Below are 24,110 nucleotides of genomic sequence, written 5' to 3' on the forward strand. Positions count from 1 at the left end.
GGGAGAGGGGTCATAACATATAAAAATAATAACTTGCTGCTGTTTTAGGAGGGGAGAGGCTGAACGCTGTGGAGCCAATTAAAGTGGTTTCTTAGGCACCATAAACTCATTTTTGGATTGCTTTCTCTGTGATGTGCTTCATACACACCATGTGATCATGCTGAGTGAATAAGAACTTGGGAATCTAAGTATTTTGACATTTTCACCCCTACAGATTCCCAGCATTACTTAACATGCAGGATTCCCAAATCGATTGCATCACATACATTTTTAAGAGGAAACACAGTGATCCACGCAGGGGGACTCGAGCATATATTAGGAAATCAGTGATCTCAGAAGAACAGTAATCTCTAGCCTTCAGTCTGGCCACATACTTCTGTGTAAGCAGCTTTTTTCCCCCTGGTGTATTTCATTGTGAATTTATGCTGTTATCATTTGCAAAGCAAGATGCAAACCCCAAGAGGCTCTGGTTTAATTGAATCCAGCACCTTGTTGGAGTAAAAAGGAAAAGGCATTAAATTATGAAACAATCAAATCCACGCCTAAAACAGGAGCTGGCCTCCTCTGGGCCTGTCTGCCCTTTTCCCCTGCCAAAATCCTTGTGTTAATCAGCACTGCAAATCTACAGGAGAGCTCTGACTCAGATCTGGCTCGTTTTCTTGAAAAGGGCCATCATTTTTCTTTTTTTCTGGGTGGGTTGGTTTGTTTCTGTTGAATTCAAAATATACTACAGTCCGCAATTGTTTTCTGTGTTTAATCAAGGGGTCTTCCAATAAAATGAATTTGGTAAGGTTGAATTGAACAAAATAAAGAAAGCCTGATTCTTTTCTCCAGGACTCTTGCAGTTGTGCTGGGGAGGAGGTGCAGAGCACATAAAAGCCTGGCCACTGTGCCACACTTTGACCTCTGCGGTGGAGGCTGCTGTTTTGGGGTCCTGGTTGCTAAGGGAACTGTTACGAAGGCCAGATAGGAAGGCAAGGGGCCAGATTTCTTTAGCTTCTGTCTTGGGAGAATAATAATGTCTTTAGAATTCACTCAGCACAATCCGTCAGTAAATAAATACACTCACTAAAAAAAGGCAAAAATGGATGAAGGCATTATTGAAAACTCCAGAAGAGAAAGAGGCGGCCACATCTAAGCCTTCCAGGCTAACACTGTTTCTTTTAAATTATTCCCATAGATTATGCCCACAGACAGACAGTAGCTGACCCTGTCCTTAACAGGAGATGCCTCTATAGAGTATCAACCATTTCAGGGTGTTGCAGTGAGGAAGTGCACCACTGCATAATAGTATTTGTTCCTCTCATTCATTATCCATAAAGAGGGGCGATAAAACGTGAGCTTTAACTATCATGGATGAAATATTCAAGTATACATCCTTGCATTTTTGGAAGAAAAATTTCCAGTTTTCACTCAATGGGCAACAGATAGAAGAAGCTCTTAGATTTCCATGTCAGAACAGCAGCTGTTTTCAGATGAGTGACCAGTGTTTCTTATGCAACATAATATCCACCCAGTCAGCTTTTAATGACTTTACTCACAGATTTAAATTCCCATGGATTTAAATTGCACAGGCTTGTGGTATTTTATAGCTCTTTCTCACTGTCTTAAGTGAAAAAGCCAAGCCATTGTATGAAAAATAATAACTGCCGTATAAACACATTTCTAAACAATAGCTTATTCCCACTCTTGGGCACTTGATAATTGCTTTGGCTGTCTTTGCCTCTTTTTCCTCCACCTCCTCGGGCAAAAGAATTCACATCAATTATAAAATGGTTTGACTTTATATGACTTTGATATATTTAGCGGAAAGCACCCTATTTTGAATAGTTAAATTACAAGTTTGAAAATGAACCCTTGAAGTCTATAGGGACTTTTATAATTAATCTAGTTTTCCTTTCCCAAAATAATTCACAAGTAAAATGGAATTCTGCTTTTATACACCAAAGACCGATCCACACCACTCCTCCTCAGAATCGATTCACAGGCAGTCTAAACAGATTATATTGTGACATTATCTCCCATTAACATGGTCTCCAGCATCTATCCACCTTCACAAAGACAAAGCTCCAAAAAGGACCACTTTGTTCATGTAGTTTTAGTTTGGGGAATTAACAACACGACCAGTAATAAGTCAGTGCAGAAAAGAAAAAAATTATTAAACACATGTAGCCTTGGAGAATTTGTGGCCGTAATTAGGTATTTGAACGTGAAGAAAAGATTTAAAAGAGCATTGGGGGTGGGATAGCCACGAGGATTGATGGATTTTGTTCATTCAGTGCATTATTTCCATCTGAAAGACAGCAGATGTCCGGGATGTAAACTGCGGCGCTTGTGATCTACTAGTAGGTGCTACCATCATTAGAGATAATGACACAAATATCTTTCTGTTTCAGTACTTTAAATACCGGTGGTAAAATCTCATTTTGGCACTTTTTACGGCATTTACTACAATTCTGTTTCCCCTTCATAAATGGTTGTCCCCTGCACAAGACCCGACTGTTTAATTTTGACATCCAGTGATTCTCATGAAAAAGCTTTCTTATGTGATTTGGGGCGTTTCAATATTTTTGTAGTCTAGATGTTAATGATAAAATTTAATTCACTTCTGCCACAAATGGCCACCCTAAGTCAAATGCAGTGATTTCTGATGCCCATACTTTGTAGCTGAGTGTAATTGATCTTCCTTCTTCTGATGTTCTTGTGGACAGTTTAGGAGAACGCCTTCTGCCCAATATATCAGCTTTCTCCCTCGAGAGACATCCCCTACCGATCATATTTCCATCCCCAACAAGAAAAAACGAACACTTCCATGGAATTGGAATTGGTGATCAATGGATGTGATAATTGGGCAATGTCGTATAAACTGCCCTTAATTGCCCCCTATAAAATACTCCATGAAGCTTAATTCAGGTGACTCTTTTCCATTAGTGTTACCCTTTGTCTGCTACTCCTAACATTAGAAGCAACCACTTCTTTAGATTCCTAGTGTTCCAGTGTGGTTAAGGAGGCGTGACTGCCTCTCAGGGCACGGGGCCATCAGCTACAGCCCGTGCCTGCCCACCCCCCATTGCCCAGCCCCCTGCCACTCTGCCACTCTGCCACTGCACAGCCATCCAGGAGAGGAAGGGTGGACAGGGTCCTAGGAGACATTTTCAAGAGCAAGGATTCCTACATAGGAGTAGGACGTAGGGAGTTGTGTAGGACCTTGACGCAAGCATTTTTATGAACACCTAGGAATATAAAAAATGATAATGGTCTTCAGATACAGAGAAACAGGTGGTGATCCCACTCTCTTCCATGTTTTTGTTAACATCATAGTCTTCTGGGTGCGGTTGCAGCGTTTATTTATTTTTCAGTGGTCGGTTGTGTTATTTTGCACTCCAGCCTGGGCTTATGTCAAATGTTCGAGTTAAAGCAATACAAGGAACTGTTCTCCTTCACCCTCCCAGCCCATTTCAGGCAATTGTCTGTATCCCTCCCTGGCAGGGACTCTGTGATGAAAGCTGTGATGGTTTGGTGTTAGATCGCTGTGCTTATACAGATGTGTATGTTTTGTTTGCGCTTTGTGTGTATTTTAAAAGAGCTGCACTCTGTGATACTCTCTCCTGAAGGGAAGAGGAACTCAAATAAACTTTATTTGGTAACACAGAAGGAAGTAACTATCAAAACATTTGATAAGGGACTAGGATTCGATTGGTTTTGTGCCGATTTGAAGGCTGTGTGCTTAAAATGATGGGTGGCAGCCTTTAGTAGAACACAATACATCATTGAAAACCAGAGGAATGTGAGTGGCTTCCAAAAGCCCAAACATAATGGCTTGTACTCAAGCTAAGTATGATAATATTGTTGATTGACATCAATTGCATACTTGCTTTATGCCAGAATTAGATTGATTTTCTATTAGTTTTCCATGCCAGAGTTTAAACAACAATAAAGGATAACATACTCCGAAAGTAAACATTGATCACATTAGCAGACTTGCTTTGCTGATGTGTAATCTTTGAATACCATTTTGTTTTTTTGCATTGTGTGCCGCAGTCATCGTTTTTTGTGATATATTTAATAAACTTATTGCAATCCATAGCTATGGTGGCTCTATCTTACCAGAATTCTTTTTTTATTCCATTTTATTTATGTGTAAATTCTGTAGGCAAAGCAGTCATACATATTCATTCAGAGAAGATCTGTTGCTGCTTGTCTCTCTCCAGATTTGGGAAGGCATTAAGAAAACAGACCGGCAACCAACTACATTGGCAGTGTTGGTACGAATGTAATTGTTGTGGTGGAATCCACCACGCCTGCCTGATTGCTAGTGAATGGCCACCGAGGAGCTACTTGGAAAGCCATGCCTGGTTTTATCCTAGTCTGAGCTCGTCCAGATTATCAGAGAATTAGGGGATTTACAGAGAGGAGCCTTGCCAATTAGTGTCATCCGACCAATCGGGTGTAATCACACCTGACAGCTCGGCTCTAATTGGCTAAGGGCAAACAGGCAGATGGTCTGTGTGGGACTGGTAGGCCTATGGCTCTGTAAAAGGGGAACCAGGAGGGTGTTTGGGGCAACACAGCCATATTGAAAATATGTCTGGTCATCAGTGAGTAGAGAAAAAACTATGCATTATTTAAGAAAGGAAAACTAAACGGATCCTACCTCACTATCAATGTTTATTTCTGCACTTAGAAATTCTGCAACACAAGTCAAGTCAAATATGTGTGTGAAAGCAGTACATCGCCCCATTCTTCAATAGCACACAATAACGTCAGGGAGGTGAAGGGTTTGTTTCTCAACACAATAAAGCTGGAGTAGCTGGACATGAATCACTTAAACCAGAAAGAAAAACAACAGATTTTCAGATTCATTGTAAGCCCCTTGACCTGAACCTCTTTGCAGTGACAGTGACAAGCAAGGCAAACTGAAAGAGCTGAATCGGCATACATGTGCTCTGATAGCTGATGTGTCCTGAACTGGGAAAACAGACAGCGAAACACTGCTAAAGTTGTGTAACAGAAGACCCAGAGTGTTTGTTTGCAGGGAGTGATCAAAATGCGAATAAAAAATACATGCACCAATTCCCATATTTGTGACGGCCAGGGTGAGTGTATATTTCTATAGACAGGTATTTCTGGATGTATGCAGTACAGTTTGTGTACTTGCACCTACTGGAGGAAGAGCCTATTTATACTGCAAATACATATATAAATAGATAGATAGACAGATAAATATTATCCTACTGGTACAAAGTGTTAAAGAAAATTCAGTGATACTGAGCTCCCTATTAAAAATAGAAAGCCCAGCTCCTGGGTGGTGTGTGCGGGGGGCTGGGTGCAGGGGTCATCGGTGATTAGATCTGGAAGTGAGCAGGCTGGAGTAGCTCGTTATAAATGTTCTAATTTGGCCGAGACATGCTGTGGCCTGATCTGTTTGTGCTGTGTGCGGAGCAGGGAGTGGGGGGGGGGTTCAGTCAGCTGTCATGTATAGGGCGGACTTCCCCCTCCCCTGTACAGCTGCCTGCGGTGCCCTATCACAGCACAGCCTGGCATCACATGAAAAGCCCTGTAATCCATGCTGCTACCTGATGCCCGTGCGTTTGGGCCTGTTGCTAGGACCTGTTCCTCAAACACGGGGGGTTTTAGCAGCCTGCTATGAGTGGGGGAGGCCCCACCGAAGTGTGGGTACTGCAGACTTTCCTCACTTCGGCCATAGCCCACTTACGAAGGGCTACCAACCGGGCCGTCAAGGATACCACCCTGTTAGAGAAGACCATCTCACTAGCAAATCACATTTTTCAGAATATCTTCAATCATTCATTATCATAGTAGACTATTATATTAGTTAGTAGTGGTAGTAGTAGTAGTAATATTTGTCTAAAGCTTTTGTCCAACGCCACACATATTCAACAACAGTACATTGTGCCAATGAACATACATCGAAATATAAAATATACAATACACAATCTTCAAAATGTTATAAAAGGTAGCACTGTAGGCCGTGCAGATCAAGGATATGGAGAAACTCACACAAACGTCATGCTGCTAGACTCGGTGCAGCGACTTCAAACTACAGGCTACAGCTATAACCTAATGTTGGGAATTTAGATGGTGAAGCAAAAATAAAGCAGGAGCTGCAATGTGCCAAACCACAGGCAATGTACGCTGGGATCACAATACGACATGCCCGGACAGCAAGCGTGCCTCACAACAAAGAGCTCTGCAACAGGTGTTTATGACATGATCTTCAGCAGTGGCCAGGGTGAGGGAGCAGGGTGCTGGTGATTACCCTTCGCTGGATGTGAGGCAGAGAGACTGGAGCTGCAAGTGCTATCTGAGAAGGATCATTTGCACCAGCAGATTTAGAAATGCACTAATAAAAATGGACCAGGGCAAAAGTGATCACAATATTATAATATGCTCATTGGTACACCGTGATACCTATGTTGTACAATGATATACAATAGTACACACTGTAATATAGCTGGGGTAAATGGCAATGGTGTATTATGGTAAATCAAATGGTAAGTGGGATAAATACCCCTGCCTTTATTTCTCTAAGGAGCTTTCTGTGTGTAACCCATGCAAGTCCAGCAAAGCGCTCTGGGGTGTCTGGCCATGATGTTAAATCTGTCTGTGATTTTAATTACACCTAGCTGGCACAAGGCTGCATCTTACTCATCGGGAGGTTAGAAATGGGGCATTTGTAGCCCGCAATAGTGGCTCACCCCCTCAGCTAAGATAGATGTCGAATGGGAATGCAGATTCCAGGAGTTAGGATTGTGTTTTCAGTCCATTAAAGGCGCAATTACTCTTAGATATGTGATAGTTGTGTTTAAACGTGTTATAATGCAACTTTAATGGAAAGCCATCTGCCACTGCTACTCCAGCATCACTCCCAGAACCGGCGCATGTCCAGGGGGTGGTCCAGACAGAAGCAAGCAGTAAGATGGTGCCAAGATCATTAAAATTGTGGATATCCGATTGATATATGTCAGGCTCTCCAGGAACACCAGAGATGCGGTCAATATACAATTCAGCCCTTCTTTTACAACCACTTTCTCCCCACTTTCCACAAGAGTCCCTCTGTTGGCATTGACACTGTGGTTAATGAAGTGGACCTTTGTGATTCCCCCATGGAATTGATCTCCATAAATCAGTTGCTCGCTAAGCAATAATTTGATCTCGTTTGCAGCTAGCGTTGCACCATCTCCTCGTGTGACAGGAGGATATTCGGCGTTTGTGACCCCGGAGAATTCAGTCCGGTCTGTTTTCTCCCCCCCATGTGAACAGCTGCCTTCCTGCGCTCCCACATACGAGAGCAGAGCGAGAGAGGGCGGCTGGACAGCCTCACTGTCTGGCCCGTCTTTATTCCACTGTCTTTGCTTTGGGCCCTTTCTAAGAAAAACAAACAAGACATGAAAAAAGAGAGCTGCACTCTGTGTCTAATTATTTATTAATCCAATGGAATAACAAGAAACAAAGACTACAGAGCTATTGTTATTAATATTTTGCTGGAACTGGTTAGAAACTTCTGCTGACCTCCCAGGACATGCGTTCTCATGGATGGAGCAGATGTGGCTTTGTTGAACCTCTTTCGAACACAAAATCCATTCATTTGCTTGTTAGCTTGTCTCTCCGCCATATTCGTTCCTGTTTATAAAACTTTTTATAGCACTTGTTTATTTGGTACTAAAAATCTGAGCCTAATTTATGTAAACAAGCCGCCGTGTCTCTCAGCCCTTATGTAAGCCATCCCACAAAGCAGTTGGCCTTGTACGCTGAGTCATATGCAGACACATACATTGAAGTCAGCTGTCTGGATCATGGCATGGGATAGATGTGAAATGAAGACATGATTCTTTACAGATCCATAGTTAACCCAAGTGGAATTGTGGGTAGATAAGTAGAGTCCATAGACCCCCTTGAGCGCAGTATTTGTGATTTCGGGTTCGCATTCATTTGTATTCCTCACGATCCACAATATACTCAGACTGGTTTCCTGTTGGGCTGTAGCTCTCGCTCAGCGAAACGTGTTGAAAGCTCTGCACCCTGGCAGTTTCTTTTGATGTGCCTGTGCCCCCGAAGCCATATGAGCCCTTGACCTTCCTTCCAAGCCTACTAAGTGCTGCCAGTGTCTCCCATGACCCTTTGCGGCACGTCCAACTGTGAGGTGACACAGTCCACAAAACTAAAACAGCGACGTCAGCGATTTCACTGGACTGAGTGTGGACTGCAGTGTTTGTTTCTGATGACAGGACAATGTCACCCTTAGATGCACACACTAAGATTGGTATACAACTCCATAACATTTTCACTGTCTTGAATGAGATTTTGTCCAGAAAGCAAGTAAATTTCTGCTAAACTGCTAATTTTTTCTCTTTGTTTTCACATTGTTTGGCAGTTGCTGTTCAATTCAAGAGAGTTAGACTGACTGGATATCAGATGGGTTTCAGGACATGGTTTTTGTGTGTGCAGTCAAGAAAGATAAGGGTAAAAATGAGGTGCCGAAGCTTAAAACAACTGTCAGCTGTTAAAAAAATTTTTTACAAGGGGGATTTCTTGAGGATATTTAAAAATCTCAATGGAAATCTGCATTTTATTACGGTTCTTGTTTTTGTAAAGGTGGCTGTGCATTCCTGCCTGTGGTTGGAGTGGCTTTCTCCCCCTGCCGCCAGAAAGGCCTGTGCCCGCCTACTTGCACCCTGAATGGGAAGCGGGCATCAGGGCTGGCAGTGGGGCGCGGCTGGGTGGCTGTAGGGGGGCTGGGGGCTTGATTGGCAAGAGGAGGGACGCAGGGGTCCAACGAGTCCTCCCGGGGGGATGGGCTGTGCGGTGGGGTGGATGCGCTCGATCGAAACAAATATTGTGTTGCTCTGTCAGGAATGCTATAGCCCTTGTAATGAGAGCAAGCTGGCTGGGGTGGGACCCATGCCAAGCACTCGCTGGCTCAGTCGGAAACCCTCAGCTCTCAAAGACCCGCCAGCTGCCAAGACTGCGCGCTGAAAGAAAAACTGTAAAACAAAATTCTTTCCTTTAGTTCTGGGTGCTTTATTTGATCAAATATTATCATTCCTCTGACCGCCCCCACCCTCCACGTCCCCCCTCTCTGGCGCTGTGATATAATGTTGAGTGATTATAAAAATAAATACATATAGGTACCAAGTGCCTCAGTGTCCGTGCTAGGAAATTTATCTTCTGACTAAGTGCTTGCGTCTGTCTCCTCTGCGCCGTTGCTGTTTCTGATTCTATCATCAGTTCCCAATAGCATTGACTTTTCCTGGCAAATGCCTGCGATCTCAACCAAATTAGTTTCTTGTGAAACTGGCTGAATCGCTGTAGTGTGATGCAGCGATCACTGCTGCCTGATTGCTTTGTGAGACGCCTGGAATCGGACGCAATTTTGGGTGTGTTCAGAGTGTCCGTCTGCAAAAACAAACTGCGTCAGGTTAGTTAGTTGTTTCAATTAATTTCTTTAATCACATTTTGCTTTCCTGTGTTTTCTTAGCCAGCTATAATAACTGTCATGATTTCTACATCATCTATATCTGCCTTAGATCATCACTGTCATGTGTTTTGTCACCGGGGTGGGGGGCTGAGTCGTCTGTGGAAACGTTTGCACCAGCTAAGTGTTCCGTGCAGGACAAAACAATTGGGAAACACTATACACGTACTTTACAGGGCAGTGGCATTTAAGGAGCGCACCTCTGGGAGAAAGTGGGAGCACGTGACCCTGGAAGGTGGTAGGGAGAGTCTGGGGTCTCGGGAGTGTTGTTGCCGAGAGTTTCACACGCTTGACTCTCAAGAAAGCTGCTCAGGTCTCCTTCCAGGAAGATCTGGGTGATAACTCAAAGATTACCTCAGCTCTCCCTCAGCTGGTAGGCCTGGCTGCCTGTCCTCGCACTTCCTGATTCGCTCTTCTGGTTTGGGTCCTCCAGTGTGTACTTGCCTGCGTAATTTAAAGTATCATTAAAAGGCCCTTAGTCTGGTTTTAACATCTGTGTTTCTCTGATTTTCCCACTCAGCTCTTGAGAAATTATTTACCAATTACAATACATGTAGTTGTTTCCAGCATGGTCACCCACTGCTTTTTGGTTGACTCCCTTCAATGGTGAGGGAATATTTGCGCTACAGATTGCCCTGTTTTGAATTGTACCTGGGGGCTAGTTAGTGGGGTAAGCATTGCTCAAGCTCTCTTAAGACTGAGGAACCTAGCCCCGTGGATGCAGCTTTAGGAACAATTGCAACATATTGACGTAGATGGAGAGCAAGCCTCAGCCCTGGTGGGTTTCACTTTGTGACGTGTAGTGTGTGCCACTCTTAATGAAAACAAAAGACTCCCCAGATTCTTAAACAAAGCCCTTTCATTGTTTAGACGTTTTTGAACACAAGACATCGAGGCCCCATATTGTCAATCTGAGGACCATTGCAAAGCCCTTGTGTATAGAGTAAGCTGTGTGTGAAATACATCGTAAAAAGGTGTGGAAATATGACGACATCGAGACGAATCTCTGTTGCCTTCAGAGTGTGAATCGTGCCATTCTGGATCCTGGTTTGGGTTTTTCATGGAGCCCAGGGGCCTATATTCTCAAATATACTTTCTCTTCCCTTCAAAGGCTTTTATTTTTTTAATCTCTGAGGCTAGCAAGCAGAAAATCTATAAAGCTAAAAGTTCCCATATTTAGAAATTAATTGCCTTCCTTTCATCTAAGCTGGCTTCTCCCTTCCTTAAATGCCATACAGTGTCTCCTGCGGAGCAAGACAGTCTGTTCAAGCAGAAATGTTTGCACTAAACTACGCCGAGCGTTATTCCGTCACGCCCATGTCAAGTTGCTGTCAGACAATGTATGTTTTCGGAAAGGCTCATCTGAGACGATGAGAGTGAAGGCCTTGGCAGGGACTTGCCAGCTAATCTGGGGATGTCAATAATGAGTGAGTAATGAATTGCAGTCCCGCGGTGCTGTTATCTCATAAATGGCCCTCTAGCCAGTGAAATTCAGACTCCCCCTTTTCGACCGATTCTGAGGCCCCAGATTACCGCGGATTTAAAGCTCATTTCAATTAAAGGACCCCTAACGTCTCCCCAGCTGGATGGCGGTTTCGGATCCCTGGCTCGATCATATTCCCCCTCGATCAGGGCATCGCTTTACCCCGGCATCTCTGGAATTGTTTATCTTGGAGAGTTTTGTTATAGCTGGGCTGCCATCTTAATTACAGACGTGCTGATGGAGATATGGGCTGCACATTCCTACCCCCCACCTGTTAACTCCTGACAGCTCCACAACAGGGTGGCAGTCGGGGGCACAGGCTGGCCTGGAGTAGGGGCTGGGGGGTAGAGCAGTCACAGTTAGCAGGAGGTTGGTCTGGGGAGCTCAGTGCTGAGATTGCTAGGCTGCTGTACAGAAGACAGTTTTGCTCCTGGCAGGAATTCAGTGTCCATGAACAGCTAGGGATCAGAGGAAGGGCTACAAAAGTTATGTAGTCTTAGTGTTTAAGTATGTGCGTACACTGAAAAATATGACATAATCAATCATAGTTATTGACACCCTTGATTTGAAACGGAGGGTTGTGTGTTTGTGTGTGTGTGTGTGTGTGTGTGTGTGTGTGTGTGTGAAAATGTAGGACTGTCACTCCATTGATATCAATCAACTGGATCGGTTCAGTCTTTGGAAATCTTGGCAGCTTTCTCAAGGCTGAATGAGTGTTCAGTAAGCTCTGATATCACTGATAAATATGTTTATTTAATTAACAGGATTTATCAGAGTAAAGTAGTGTCTCTAACTTGAATGCTTTCAACTACAACTGTAATTGCCCGCTGGGGTTAAATGCAGTACCCAATGCCACACTTTTCCTACTCAGACCTTGGAAGGGAAAGTTATTTTGATTCTTTACAGGCAACAAGACCAGTGGCTCCTTCCTTATTAACACCTCGTGTCTTTCATCTGGAAATGGGTCTGAGTAGGATGTCTGAACTGTCTGCCAGCCTGGCGAGATCCGAGACCAGAGACATCGGTGCGTGTTAGAGACCATTGATGCGGTTCATCGCTGAGCCTCCTTTCCTCATTACCCGGCACGCTCTCACTCTTGCGGCCATGTGGTGCAAAAGCCTAGGGGCAGCTTCGTATACAGACGTCATTTTTGTGGTGAAACTGTGGAAATGCCACGACATTTAGCTGGAAACATTTGTTTTTGTGGTTAAACCGTGCTGACACTTTTTAGTCATTATCGTTAAACTTCGAGCTGCCACAAAATACTGATCTAAATAACTGTTGTAATTAAGTCCCGATAATTTATAGCAGCCTCCGTGTAGGGATTTTAAGAGTCCATATAATGCCCTAATACAACATTATAAATTGTATAAATTTAGAGCACTCTTTGCACTTCATAGTATTGTATGTAATGCCGAAACCCAGCTGTATTAAAAGCACAGTTTCCACAAAAATTTTGTACAGGATGACTGTGGCTCCGTAGAGCAGAATTTCTTCGGCAATAAGGATCAGTTCCATTCTCTCATGATTTACTCCTCTGTCTCAGTCAGAATGACATGCTGCTGCTATTAAATCTTGGAAAACGCTCATATTTTCTTAAAGTTTTATTCTTATGGACGTGGAGTAGCCTGAATGAAGGAAAATGTTCTGAAATGAGTGGAATTATTTAAGCCAGCTCTAGCTCAAAGATGAGTCATGCTTTACATGTCCATGAGCTCTTCAACACGTTGGCAGCCATTGTTCCCCTTCGATTGCTTGATTGCGCTCATTCTCATCTCTGTTGAGAGATCGTCCTCTGGAGTCTTCGGGGTCAACGCCAATGATGTCATGGTGCCGGAGTTTCCTTCTCAGAAACACCCCCAAAATCAGTCTGGAAGTACTGGAAACATTTTGTATTTAAGATATAAGCTAAAAACCTAAATTAAAAGCTTAAATAACCTTTAAGATTGGTTTCTTCTGCTCTTAAATAATCCATCACGGCACGTCCTAGTTTGGTTCCTCTTTCGATTTTCTAGTAGGTCTTTCTTCCAGGGTTGTGAACCCTCCTGGATTGGTGCAGGATTGTGTATGTTCGCTGCTTTTGGCTTTTATGAAGGGTCTGTTTCATGTTATGATGCTATCCTTTCATAAAAGCCTATTGTGGTTTAACTCTCTCTCTGCTCAGCTTGGTAGTGAGATTGGCTGCCCAGTTTCCCCAACACCTTTAAAAGTTACCAAAGGATTTAGGCCTTTATTTCCTCAGATTGTTTCCTGAGTTTGTCACCTTGGGCTATTTAGTTTTATTATTGTGGGTGTCTCTATGCAAGGTGTCAATTGCATTTTGGTGGGGAGCTTGTGAAACAATGCATGCGGAGTAAGTCACATTTCACTGTATTGTGGGCAAGGGTAAGGCAAGGGGGAGGAATTAATTGTTTCCCTCCTTATAAATGAAGCGATGCCGTTCCAAACACGTAACTGTACTGCTGTCCAGTCAACGATGTGTGATCTCATCCAGAAAGGTCTCGTTTTTGAGACTTTTACAGAGGTAGTGTGTAAACTCAAAAATAATGTTTAATTTTTCCTTCTCTTATCCAGTTATTGAGAGTTTAGGACACACCGAATCAGATCGAGTTATTGGTTGCATTTCAGAGGGGGTCTCTTGTCCTGAACTGCCTGTGACTCTGAGGCCTGTGATTTCTCACACCCATAACGATGATGTTTAGCTTTTCTTACAGCACGTTCGCTGGCTTTTGGAAGTAATCACATTCTCGAACATTTCTCTGAGGATTAATATCAGCTATCACAGCTGTTGTGTCTGTGGTGTGGTGAGCTCTCTTTCTTTGTGAGAGTTGGTGTGTGTGTGTGTGTGTGTGTGTGTGTGTGTGTGTGTGTGTGTGTGTGTGTGTCTCACAGCCTATCATATGTGCTTGTAGCAGAAAGCTCTATAGTATGTACCTGTGTGTTTTTTTTCCTAATGACACTTTTGGGGAAACAGTGAGAAGTTTAACCTCATGGAACTTGAAATGGTACTTTATTTCAATACTTTGAGTTGTCCATGCCTCTTAAAGCATTCTTATTCCTTATTCCTCAACACTGTTCTGTGGCAGGATTCACTTTGTTAATTGGCTAATTGCTCTGGTTTACATTTCCTTTGTTAGGCTGAATGCAAACCTCGGGCTTTGAACATAAAGGCCCTGTAATTCATGGAGATGTCCTCAGTGATGATACAATTGCTGTTTCATGTACTTTCAAGAAGAAACGGCCAATCAAAATTGCAAGAGCGGATGTTTGCATAGAATTTAATTAGAATTATGATTAGTTTTTAACATTGTCAATGCATAATTCATTATACATATTTTCATAGCTACAATAGTAGCAATAGTTAGTACTGAAGGTTTAGTACTATATTCAAATACTTGTTGAAGCCACTATTGCATAAAAAAACACTTTACACTGTTTCTGTTCCAGTTGGTGTTTTGTAACGAATCCACTGAAACCACTTTGAAGTCGTGGCTTCAGGGACCTAAATAATTAAAAATAATTGGAAGGTGATGTGACAGAGTTGTTCTCAGCTTGGAGAGAAAGCAACCTTTGTTAAAGGTGTTGTCTTAGTGTGAGTGTGTGAGTGTGTGTGCGTGTGTGTGTCCGTGTGTGTGTGTGCGTGTGTGCGCGCGCGTGTGTGTGTGTGTGTGTGTAGAGCAGAGCTGGCACTCTCAGGCCCTCGGTCTCAGTTTCCCCTGCAGTTGCTGCGGCTCCTCCATGTGACAGGATGCCAGAGGGCTGACATCAGTGCCTGAGCAGGGCAGCCGAGTCTGGCGAGAGGGCTGGGGGTCAGGCTGACATCACCGCTGACAAGAGCACAGTGGGGCAGGGCAGGGCAGGGGGCCGGCACCATTGGAAAACAATTAACCTTGCCAAGGCTGCGGTCACACACGCCCCAGCAGGTGGCATAGCAGGGGACTCTGAATCCACCGCACAGGGATATGAATGAGGACTTTCTGCCAGGGGTTAACAATAGTGAAATTGATTTTCTGTCTGAACACTTGTCTATACAGGTACTAGTTTAATATATATCAGGTTTATATATTTAGTGTATATTGTATTGAATAAAGGTTAGTCTTTTCTTTCGCTAATACATTCTTATGCCAAGATGGAAAGAGATGTCAGAGAAGTAACCACTGTTTTTTCTGTGGGTGTTCACCTGTGGCGTTTTTGCAGTGAACTTTTGGTCACCCTTAGCTCTTTTATGAAGTCTCCCAACAGTGCTTTATGGACCCACACCCCTTGGCTGGGAATTTCCATTTATGTTTAAACAAAATGTAAAAAGTGGAAGTACTGTCTGTCTTGGAAATTGAAGCATGCATGTAAGTACTAAATCTGCACACCACACTGCTCTGAGACTCACTTGAAGAGTGATTGTGTTTTGTTAGCTTATTGTGAGTTGACGTCTACTGATGTAAAATTTCCCTTTTATAAAGACGATAAGCATGGACACAGGCACTCATCTCAGAGATGCATACAAGACCACACACCTATCGGGGTTGGTGAGGAAGGCCTACATAGCTCTGTCAAGTTCAGTTAACCAAAATTGTTCTCTCATCCAAAGAGAGAGAAAAAGAAAGAATGAAAGGGAGAGAGCAATTAAGTAATTAAGTGTTGTGTTTTCTTTGCTTTATGTCGACCTGAAGAAATTGATTTAAGAATTGGGTTTACTCTTATGATTTTGCACATGATCAAATGACGTAAATCAAATGAGAGTTGTCACCCACAGGCTGAGCTGGGAAAGTGCCCTGTCTGACCTTTAACCAGCTGTGTGCTGGGACAGCTAAGTGGTACACACAGTTTTCAGTGGCACCTTTCCTGAGATGACAAAGGACAGTGATGGCAAGTTAAGTTTACAGAAACACAGACACACACACACACACACACACACACACACTCCAGCAGGCTGAAGGATGGGGTTCGAAAAGGCCAACTGGGAGAAGAACTGATGAATGGCTGAAAGGTTTATGGCGATCCCTCTGCCCCAGTCCCACAAAGCCCCTTGATGGACTGAGAGCGGAAAGGTTTAGTTTATCTGAGGGAGGTGTCCTCAGCGGAGACAGCGCTGAGATGAGAATAAATCACTCCCGACTAAAAGCTTCCGACCCTGCCTGTTTTCCTAACAAATAAGGCATGCAGAAGCCCAGGGAGAACCTCCCTGTCTCCACAGTGGCCCTACTCTTTCCCACAGTGGGAGGGAAGCATGTGAGTTATTGCTGTCCAATATCATTTACTCCCCAGCTAAGCCCCTTCTGGAACTGAGAGGGCAATTTATAACTCTGGGCACCATTCATGCGATCTGCTTCTGTTTGAGCTGGACCCGGGATCCAGAGGATTAATTTTCCCCGTGTTTAAGACCCTTCAGAAGATGTCATTACCATTTCCACTACAGGCTTTGATGAACCCACAATTGTCTGGAAGGGTCTGTGCTGAATAAGAAACAAGAAACCCCACTGAGCACTTTCTATCTCTCTGTAATTTATTCCTATTCCCAAACATCAGCCACAAACCAAAGGTATTATGTTTTATTTCATGACTTTGCATTTTGTTCATATTTTGGTGATCTACAGCAGTGGTTTACAGAGAGCCAGCAGACACAGGGGCCTCCAGGACCCGGGCTGGGAACCACTGATCTGCAGAGTTTTTGTAATATTCAAAGATCCTGAATTGTTGTGTACATCTTGCCTGATATGAGCTCACATGTGTCATAATATAAATTCATGGAAATTATGGAAAACCAAATTAACATTTAGATATATCTCAAGTTGCATTTCCAGCTACCTTGAAATATTTCCAGATATCATTAAATTGTCTAGGGATATCTCAACATGAATTTGATATATCTCATTTATTTACAGATATCTCTAATTCATTTGATGATATCCCAAATTCATTTAAAGATATCTGGAATACTTTTTTAGATATCTCAAATTTATTTCAAAATATCTGAAAAGTATTTTGAGATCTCTTGAAATATTTGAAGCAAGACAATAATATTTAAATTTGGCTTGCCATTAAAATATATTCTTTGATGAGTAAATGCAGTGTTTGTTAAATTGTAAATCACAAGGTAAGTCTGCATTCACACAAAACATCTCTATGCAACTTATTATCAGCCCCTCAAGTTGACCTCCAAAGATACCCAGCTGCCATTGAAAGCCAGTAGCTGAAAATCAATTAGATTGTGACGGTTGAAAAATTATTCTTCCAGTAAAGATCTGATTGTCTGCAGTGAACAATAGGTGGTGGTTGATTGTCATTGTCACTTATGAAGCCACTACCCTGTCACAGCAGGGGATTGGGATTTTGTGATTGAATTTGATCGATTTCGGCGATTCTCTTCACCAGTGCGTCTTCTCTCCCCGCAGACACCTTCCAGTCGCTCGTCTCCTTCACCCGGAACCACACCTGCTCCCTGTTTGACAGCGCGTATGAGGCCCTGGCCCATGACGCCCGGGCGCACGTGACAGAGCTCTTCACTGACCTGTCGCTCTACATCCTGGGTGCCAACACCACGGTGGAGGGGGCTGTCCAACGCTTCTACGACAATCTCTTCCCCCTGGTCTACAACCGACTGGTCAACCCGGGCATCGCTGAACTGAGCCTGGAGCACAGCGAGTGTCTGCGCATGACCCGGCACGACGTCAACCCTTTCGGCCCGCACCCCCGGGCGCTGGTCCAGGAGCTGGCGCGCTCGCTACGTGCCGGGCGGGCCCTCAGCCAGGCCTTGAGCGTGGGTGCTGAGGTGATGAACATCACCGAGCACATGGCGCTGAGCAGAGAGTGTGGACGGGCGCTGGTACGCATGCAGTACTGCTCGCACTGTCAGGGCCTCACCCTCATCAAGCCCTGCGTGGGCTACTGCCACAACGTGATCCGCGGCTGCCTGGCCAGCCTCTCCGAGCTCGACCGGCCTTGGCGGCAATACATCTCCACCCTGGAGGAGCTCACCAACGCCATGGCGGGCGCCCACGACTTGGAGCTGGCGCTGCTGGGCATTCGCAACCAGGTCAATGACGCCATCCTCTACACTCAGCTGCATGGACCCCGGCTCACCGCCACAGTGAGTGCCCGTCCCATTCCCGGTCTGTTTGCGTGTCTGCACTCTCTGTGCTTTGCTGTACATACACAGTTTTAGTCAAATATTTGCACCTATCACTTAAAATAATGAACTATATAAATGCCTCGGTTCTACTGGCTTAAGCGTCCATGCCGTGCCGTGATGCATCCCAGAGCTTTTTGTAAAACCAGGCCATTGTGAAGTCCGTCCCTGTTGTGGGAGGAGCAGAGCGATTGTGGGTTTGGTTTGTATTTCGTTTTGAAAACAACAACACCACGAGCGATAGAGCCTGATGTGGGAGGACTTTTGTATTCCTTTAGGAAGAGCTAAACGTGTATAGACAACATTATATTCAGACAAGCATTACGTTACCGTAAGAAAACATTTCCACGTGCAAACAAAATAAAAAAAAATGGCTATTTAGTATTATTGTTATTATTGTAATCATCATCAAGATGTATGCTAGTAGATATGTATTTTAAATGGCACTACTTGACTGCCTTAACTTATTACTCTTACTACAGATTTGTAACTGCAAACAACACTTTTTGCCGTATTATTTTTAGATTTACTTATCAGATGTCCTTAACCAGGGCAAGTTACAGTTGAAATAAAATACATACGTTTCACGATCAATCATACAGTAACAGCAGCTGCAATATAGCAGGTTATAATTTAACTAAAGTGTGCACGTTTCAGTCATGGTGTTTATGGACTTATGGATGCATTTATTAAACCAGTCCTTAATGTTTTAGAGGGAAACCCAGATCTGCTGTATTTATTCATTCATTTATTTAACTTGTAAATGGGCACACGTTAACTAAATCGAGTTCACCTTCACACTGATTGTCTTTGTGGGGCTGTAATACAACAGACCTGCAAACCATTCACAAAACAACAGCCTTAATCACCGTCCAGTTGTTCATAAAATATTAATAAAATTGGCTGCCGCTCTCATTATAATCCTTCAGTTATTTAACGATTCATGGGTCCTGTGAAATCCGTATTCGGCAAGTTTTTAATACACTCGGATATTAACTGTAAGCAGTCATTGTTTCTGTATGTGGATTTCACTCCATGCTGCTAATAAAACTGTAATTTCTTCATGATCCCACACGGCACTTGAGATTATATCTTCCGACATAATGTAGCTGATCTCTTCCATGTCTGTCTACAAGTCAAGCACACATGTCCGCTTCTGAAAGAGAAGTATTTCCTCAGTGGGTGATGGACGCTTACGGCCACGTTTGGCACCAGATAGTTAACCGTCCACAAAACCTGATCCACTTAAGCCAGTGGAAACACCCGTTTAAGTGTCTGGACGTGTCTGCCAGTGGAAACGGGGCACCAGACAGGTCATGTAAACTTGGTTGATTTCTATAAAGAGGCAATCATTTACACCCGAAGTAGCCAATCCTGGTCCTGGAGAGCCACAGGGCCTAAAAGTTTTTGTTTTATCCAGATCGTTAACCGCTTCATTGAGCCAATTGTGGGTCTTAATTTGTAGAAGTGTCGTAATCCAGATATCCAGTGATTGGTGATTTAGAGAGACCTGGAAAACCTGCTGGATTGTGGCTCTCCAGGAACAGGGTTGGCCACCCCTGATTTACACAACCCGTTTACACCCTCTTTAGTTTTTTTCCAGGCTGAAAATGTTTGTTAACAATCTCAGAAATTATATTGTGCACAAATAAGCTTAGTATAAAGAAGTATATATATCCAAAACTAAACTAATCACCAAATAACAAATAGCTTAAAATCAAGAAGGTGAATTCAGTCTCCAGACCAGTATGTCCTTCGTCCTTACTTTGACTGTGTTTAAATGTTTCAGCTCCCTCAAATTTCACATCTTCCCAACTGCTGTATTGTTATAAAGTATAAAAAGGATCTTGAGGTTTATGGGCTGAGACTCGCAGTTGCAATACATACTAATCAGAAGAATACAGTCATTTCAATGCACATCTGATTATAGTACATTCGTTGACATATAACAGTTTAGGATGCCAGATACAATTCCAGTTTTTAAAGCTTCCTCAGAACTATAAGTATTGTGGACTTCATTATAAGTGCAGAAATACTATTCCCCATCCCGAACGACCACAATCATGTCTGCAATCCTTCAAGTCTTCATTTTGCGCACCCATACGCAGTTCTGTCCAGTGTCCAGTGCTACAGGCATCCCTTCCAGAGCCGTGCCTTCAGTCAATCTGCAAACCCAGCTCTTGCTTTCATTAGAGCCCCGCACCACTTCTCATCTCAGCAGCAGGCCTCTATCTGAAACCTGGTCCCGCCAACAGACAAGAGCTGGGGTGACTCGGGGGGAGGTGGCCCCTCTGGTGTTACAGGGCAATCGGAAGCAGCAGGGTTAACGATCGGCCCGGTCCTGAATGCATCTGCATATCACGGTGGCTGATTGTCGGTTAATTGGCGAGGCCTCACAATGACAGCCAAGTGGGGTTGCCAGGCTGGGAGGCAGGCCCCCGCGAAATATGTGGTCCCGAGCTCAGACTGGCAGACTGCTTGGTATTCATGGAGCAGGGCTGGAAAGGAGAAGAGAAAGGGACGTGTTTGACAAAGCTGAATGGGTTCCAGTCAGCCATACAAAAACACAGCCCACTGATGTGGAAAGAGACAGAAAATTGTTTTTGGCAATTGTGGGACCCTGGTGGGGGGTGCTGCGAGGTTTCTGGAGCTCTCCGCTCAACAGTGTGAGGCCTAAATGGTGACGGCTAACTTTAATACTTCGCCTCGCCGTTTTCCCTTTTCTGCAACTGTTCTACATTGTATTGTCGTACGCTTGTAGCACAAGAAAGGGACACGTCAAAGCCGAGCACAGGATTTCACTGGGGCTTTTGTGGGTGCTCATGTGGATGTGTTTTGTCAGATCTTCCATCTCCTTCTTCATGAGATTTGTGCCTGTCATTCAACAATACAGAAAGACAGCACAACAGAAAAGAGTCATTAGCGGCTGAGTGGATTTAAACTGTGTGTGTGTTTACATGAGATCAAAGCCACAGATTCCATAATAAATTAAGTTGCCTTGCATTAAGAGGAACGCAGGCAGTGGAAAAACAGCAGATCAGTAGCTGTGTTTTGTTTTGTTAACATTAGTATGCAGCCTACTATGACTTCCAAAGCGGCCTTGAGCTTTTCAGTGGTTCAACAGAATACAATTCAGTGTAAATGCTTCAACAATCAGAAGAAAAGCCCATTAAATCCATAGCTTTCTCGCGAGTCAGAAAACAACCTTCTGAAGAGCAAGACCCAACAAGAGACCCTGAATCTGTTATCCATTCGAAGAGTCATTGAAGGATTCGGCGAAGGTAGCTCACATTCTTTAAGGAATGTAATGCCGAGTAATGTACGGTTTGGTATTTGTAGACGGAACAGATGAGGGCCAGAGCAATCCAAGTTTGAAAAAGACCTTCCCATCTCCTCCAATGAGCAGGGCTTCACAGTTGAATTCTGGCAGAGTCCAAGAAAAGCAAATACATCAGCCCTCCTGGTTCTGTAACAATATAGTATAAGATACTCAAAGCTGAAAGGCAGGCATTGACAGTTATGTGGAGGGATTAAGTTTTAGCACATTCCCTATCATGTCGAGAAAGATCGCAGGGGGCGGTACGGTGAAAAAAGCCGGTATTCTTTTACACTGCCGCCATTCCAGTGCAGTGTTTACAGTATGTGCTCTGAAAGATCAAGTGTTATTCGCAGGGCATTTATACATGGCTGGGATAGCTCAGTGTCACTTTACCCCAGTCCTGTGGTATTATGGAGGAGAGACATGGAGTTCGATACATAGTCTCCCTCTGCCGTGACACGCACAGACTGGACACTTTATCTCCCCGGAAGGAGGGGGCGACTGTAACCGGAATGACATCCACGCCTTTGAACTGAGGCTGAAGGAGTTGTTCTTTTGAAGTCGTTCACTGGAAAAATATGCATTGGAAACAATAAACACTCGTGGTAAAGCACACAGAAGCATAATTCTCTCCCTTCTTTTGCAAGAGAAAGACAATAATGAAAGCCAGATACATCTCTTGAAGGTTTTGCTTATATAAATATTTCGATTTAGGACAATTTAGGTTGTCCAATTAATCCCCACCCACCTTTTTCCACTCCAATTTGGAATCGCCAATTACTCAATGGGCTTTCTGCTACTGCTTCAGCCAAATCACATGTTGTCCAACCTACACGCCATCGAACCCATCCACTAAAATCCCAGAATGCCAATCTGAGAATTTGATGTGGACGGAACGGCCAACTTTCCAAACCTGCAGATGCCTGAGAAGCCACAGGGGGTCGCAGGATTATGGAGAAGTGATTTATCCCCAGCAGGCTTTCATCTTCCCTCCCTTGGTACCAACGTTCAGCGAAAGTCTTGCCATGGCACAGGGCTGCTTCCTCTCACCTGTAATGTTGTGATGATTGAAGCATCCTGGATACACAACTGACTGAAACTGAAAACAATGCAGAGAGAGAGAGAGAGAGAGAGAGAGAGAGAGAGAGAGAGAGAGAGAGAGAGATGAGTGGAAATTTCCCATGATGCTCTGCTGGCATTTGGTCAGTTAGCGGTTTCCACTCATGGAGAATCATCTGTGAGAATCGAATGCGTTTCATAAAACTAGATGATGATCGGTAATTGAATAAAATGAATGTAATGGAAACTTTGAATAGCGCGATGAGAGAAAAGTCACTCTTTGGCAGTTACGGGCATTTGAACAATCCCTTTCAGATGCTGTGTGTTTCTGGGGCCAGTGCATGGCAGTGCGTATTCAGTAGCACTGCCCCAGTCCAGCCGCTCACAGTGTTTAGGCCAAGTTTCCAGGCAGCCACTCTGTTTCCTCAGTAAGTAAAAATCCATTAGCTGCTTTTTTTCTTTACCGCACTGACACAGCAAACCCAGAGATACAGAGCCGCTCCCACTTTCTTATAAACTGCTTGTTTGTCTGAATACACCGATTATACTTTGATATATACTATTATACTATTTCCAATTCATTGCACACGTCAAAATCACTTTCTGTCGGCTAGGCGTGTACAGGGCTCTTTGTGAGCTCTCAGTGAGTTTGATTGTAAGAGCACTGATACATGACAGATAACGTCACCACCTCGTGCAGTGCTGGGGTGTGCTTTCATCCAAAATCTGAGTGGAAATGCATAGTAACAGAAAACAATATAACATAACAATCCGCTAATAATTCCTTGCCTTACTGAGGCTTATCTCAGTGACTAATGAGAGAAAAGTGTTGTCTGTAAATACTAAATGCTTAGAGATGCCAACTGTCTGCTGCCAATTACTCCTTTGAATGATCGACTGCCTTGCTTTGAATGCGTAAAAACGTTAAAAGAAAACGTATGAGAAAAAAACGTGAACGGAGATGTCTTGCAGAATGTACACAATCCAAACCTCTCGCCCTTCGATTTCAAGCGGAATGAAGAAACCAGGAAGTGCGCTGGAGACAATATGAATATTTATTATAAGCAGTGGCTCACTCATTGGTCTCAGTATGCCATTTCCGAGCTGCTTGTCCATATATTCATCCTGATAAATGACAGTGGGTGAACTCTTGAAAAGTGAGGCCTTTGTAATGATGGGATCTCACCAGCACAGCTGTGTTGATCCTTATTACGACGTGATCAATTACATTACAAGGACAGTTGGCTTGACATGCAAGAAACTGAGGACAGATATATAGCTCAATTCAATTCAGCACTGAATTCTATTACTGGGCATTTTAAGCACAGCCCTGGCACTTGCTGAACTGCCCTTTGCCAGCAGTTGTTCATTACATAAAGCATATACTGGTTTTCTGTGCTGTTCACAATAGATTAATGAATCAAGAGAATGTGTTATTGTATATATACTTCAATATAGTACTACTAGATACTCTGGCGCCAGTGTAATAAACCAGTGATTGTTATACGGTATATATTTTGGAATGAAAAGCTATGGCTTAATAGAAAAAATAAAAATAATACAAATGAATATTCTTTGGATCTAAAAGTACCAGCTCGAAATGAGAACACACTTCAAACAGGGTGTGTGT

The 24,110-nt window shown here is 43.5% G+C and overlaps 1 protein-coding gene across 2 annotated transcripts in view; it reads left to right on the forward strand.

The window, feature by feature from the left end:
• LOC136753555 (glypican-5) overlaps window positions 1–24,110 on the forward strand; it is a 150,200-nt gene that overhangs the window by 12,494 nt on the left and 113,596 nt on the right. For both annotated transcript variants that reach the window (XM_066709777.1, XM_066709776.1), the window contains exon 3: window positions 17,369–18,063. In XM_066709777.1, the coding sequence (XP_066565874.1) occupies window positions 17,369–18,063 (695 nt within the window). The remainder of the gene's footprint in view (window positions 1–17,368; window positions 18,064–24,110) is intronic.

The sequence above is a fragment of the Amia ocellicauda genome, chromosome 7 (genome assembly GCF_036373705.1).
Source record: "Amia ocellicauda isolate fAmiCal2 chromosome 7, fAmiCal2.hap1, whole genome shotgun sequence".
Lineage (NCBI taxonomy): Eukaryota > Metazoa > Chordata > Actinopteri > Amiiformes > Amiidae > Amia > Amia ocellicauda.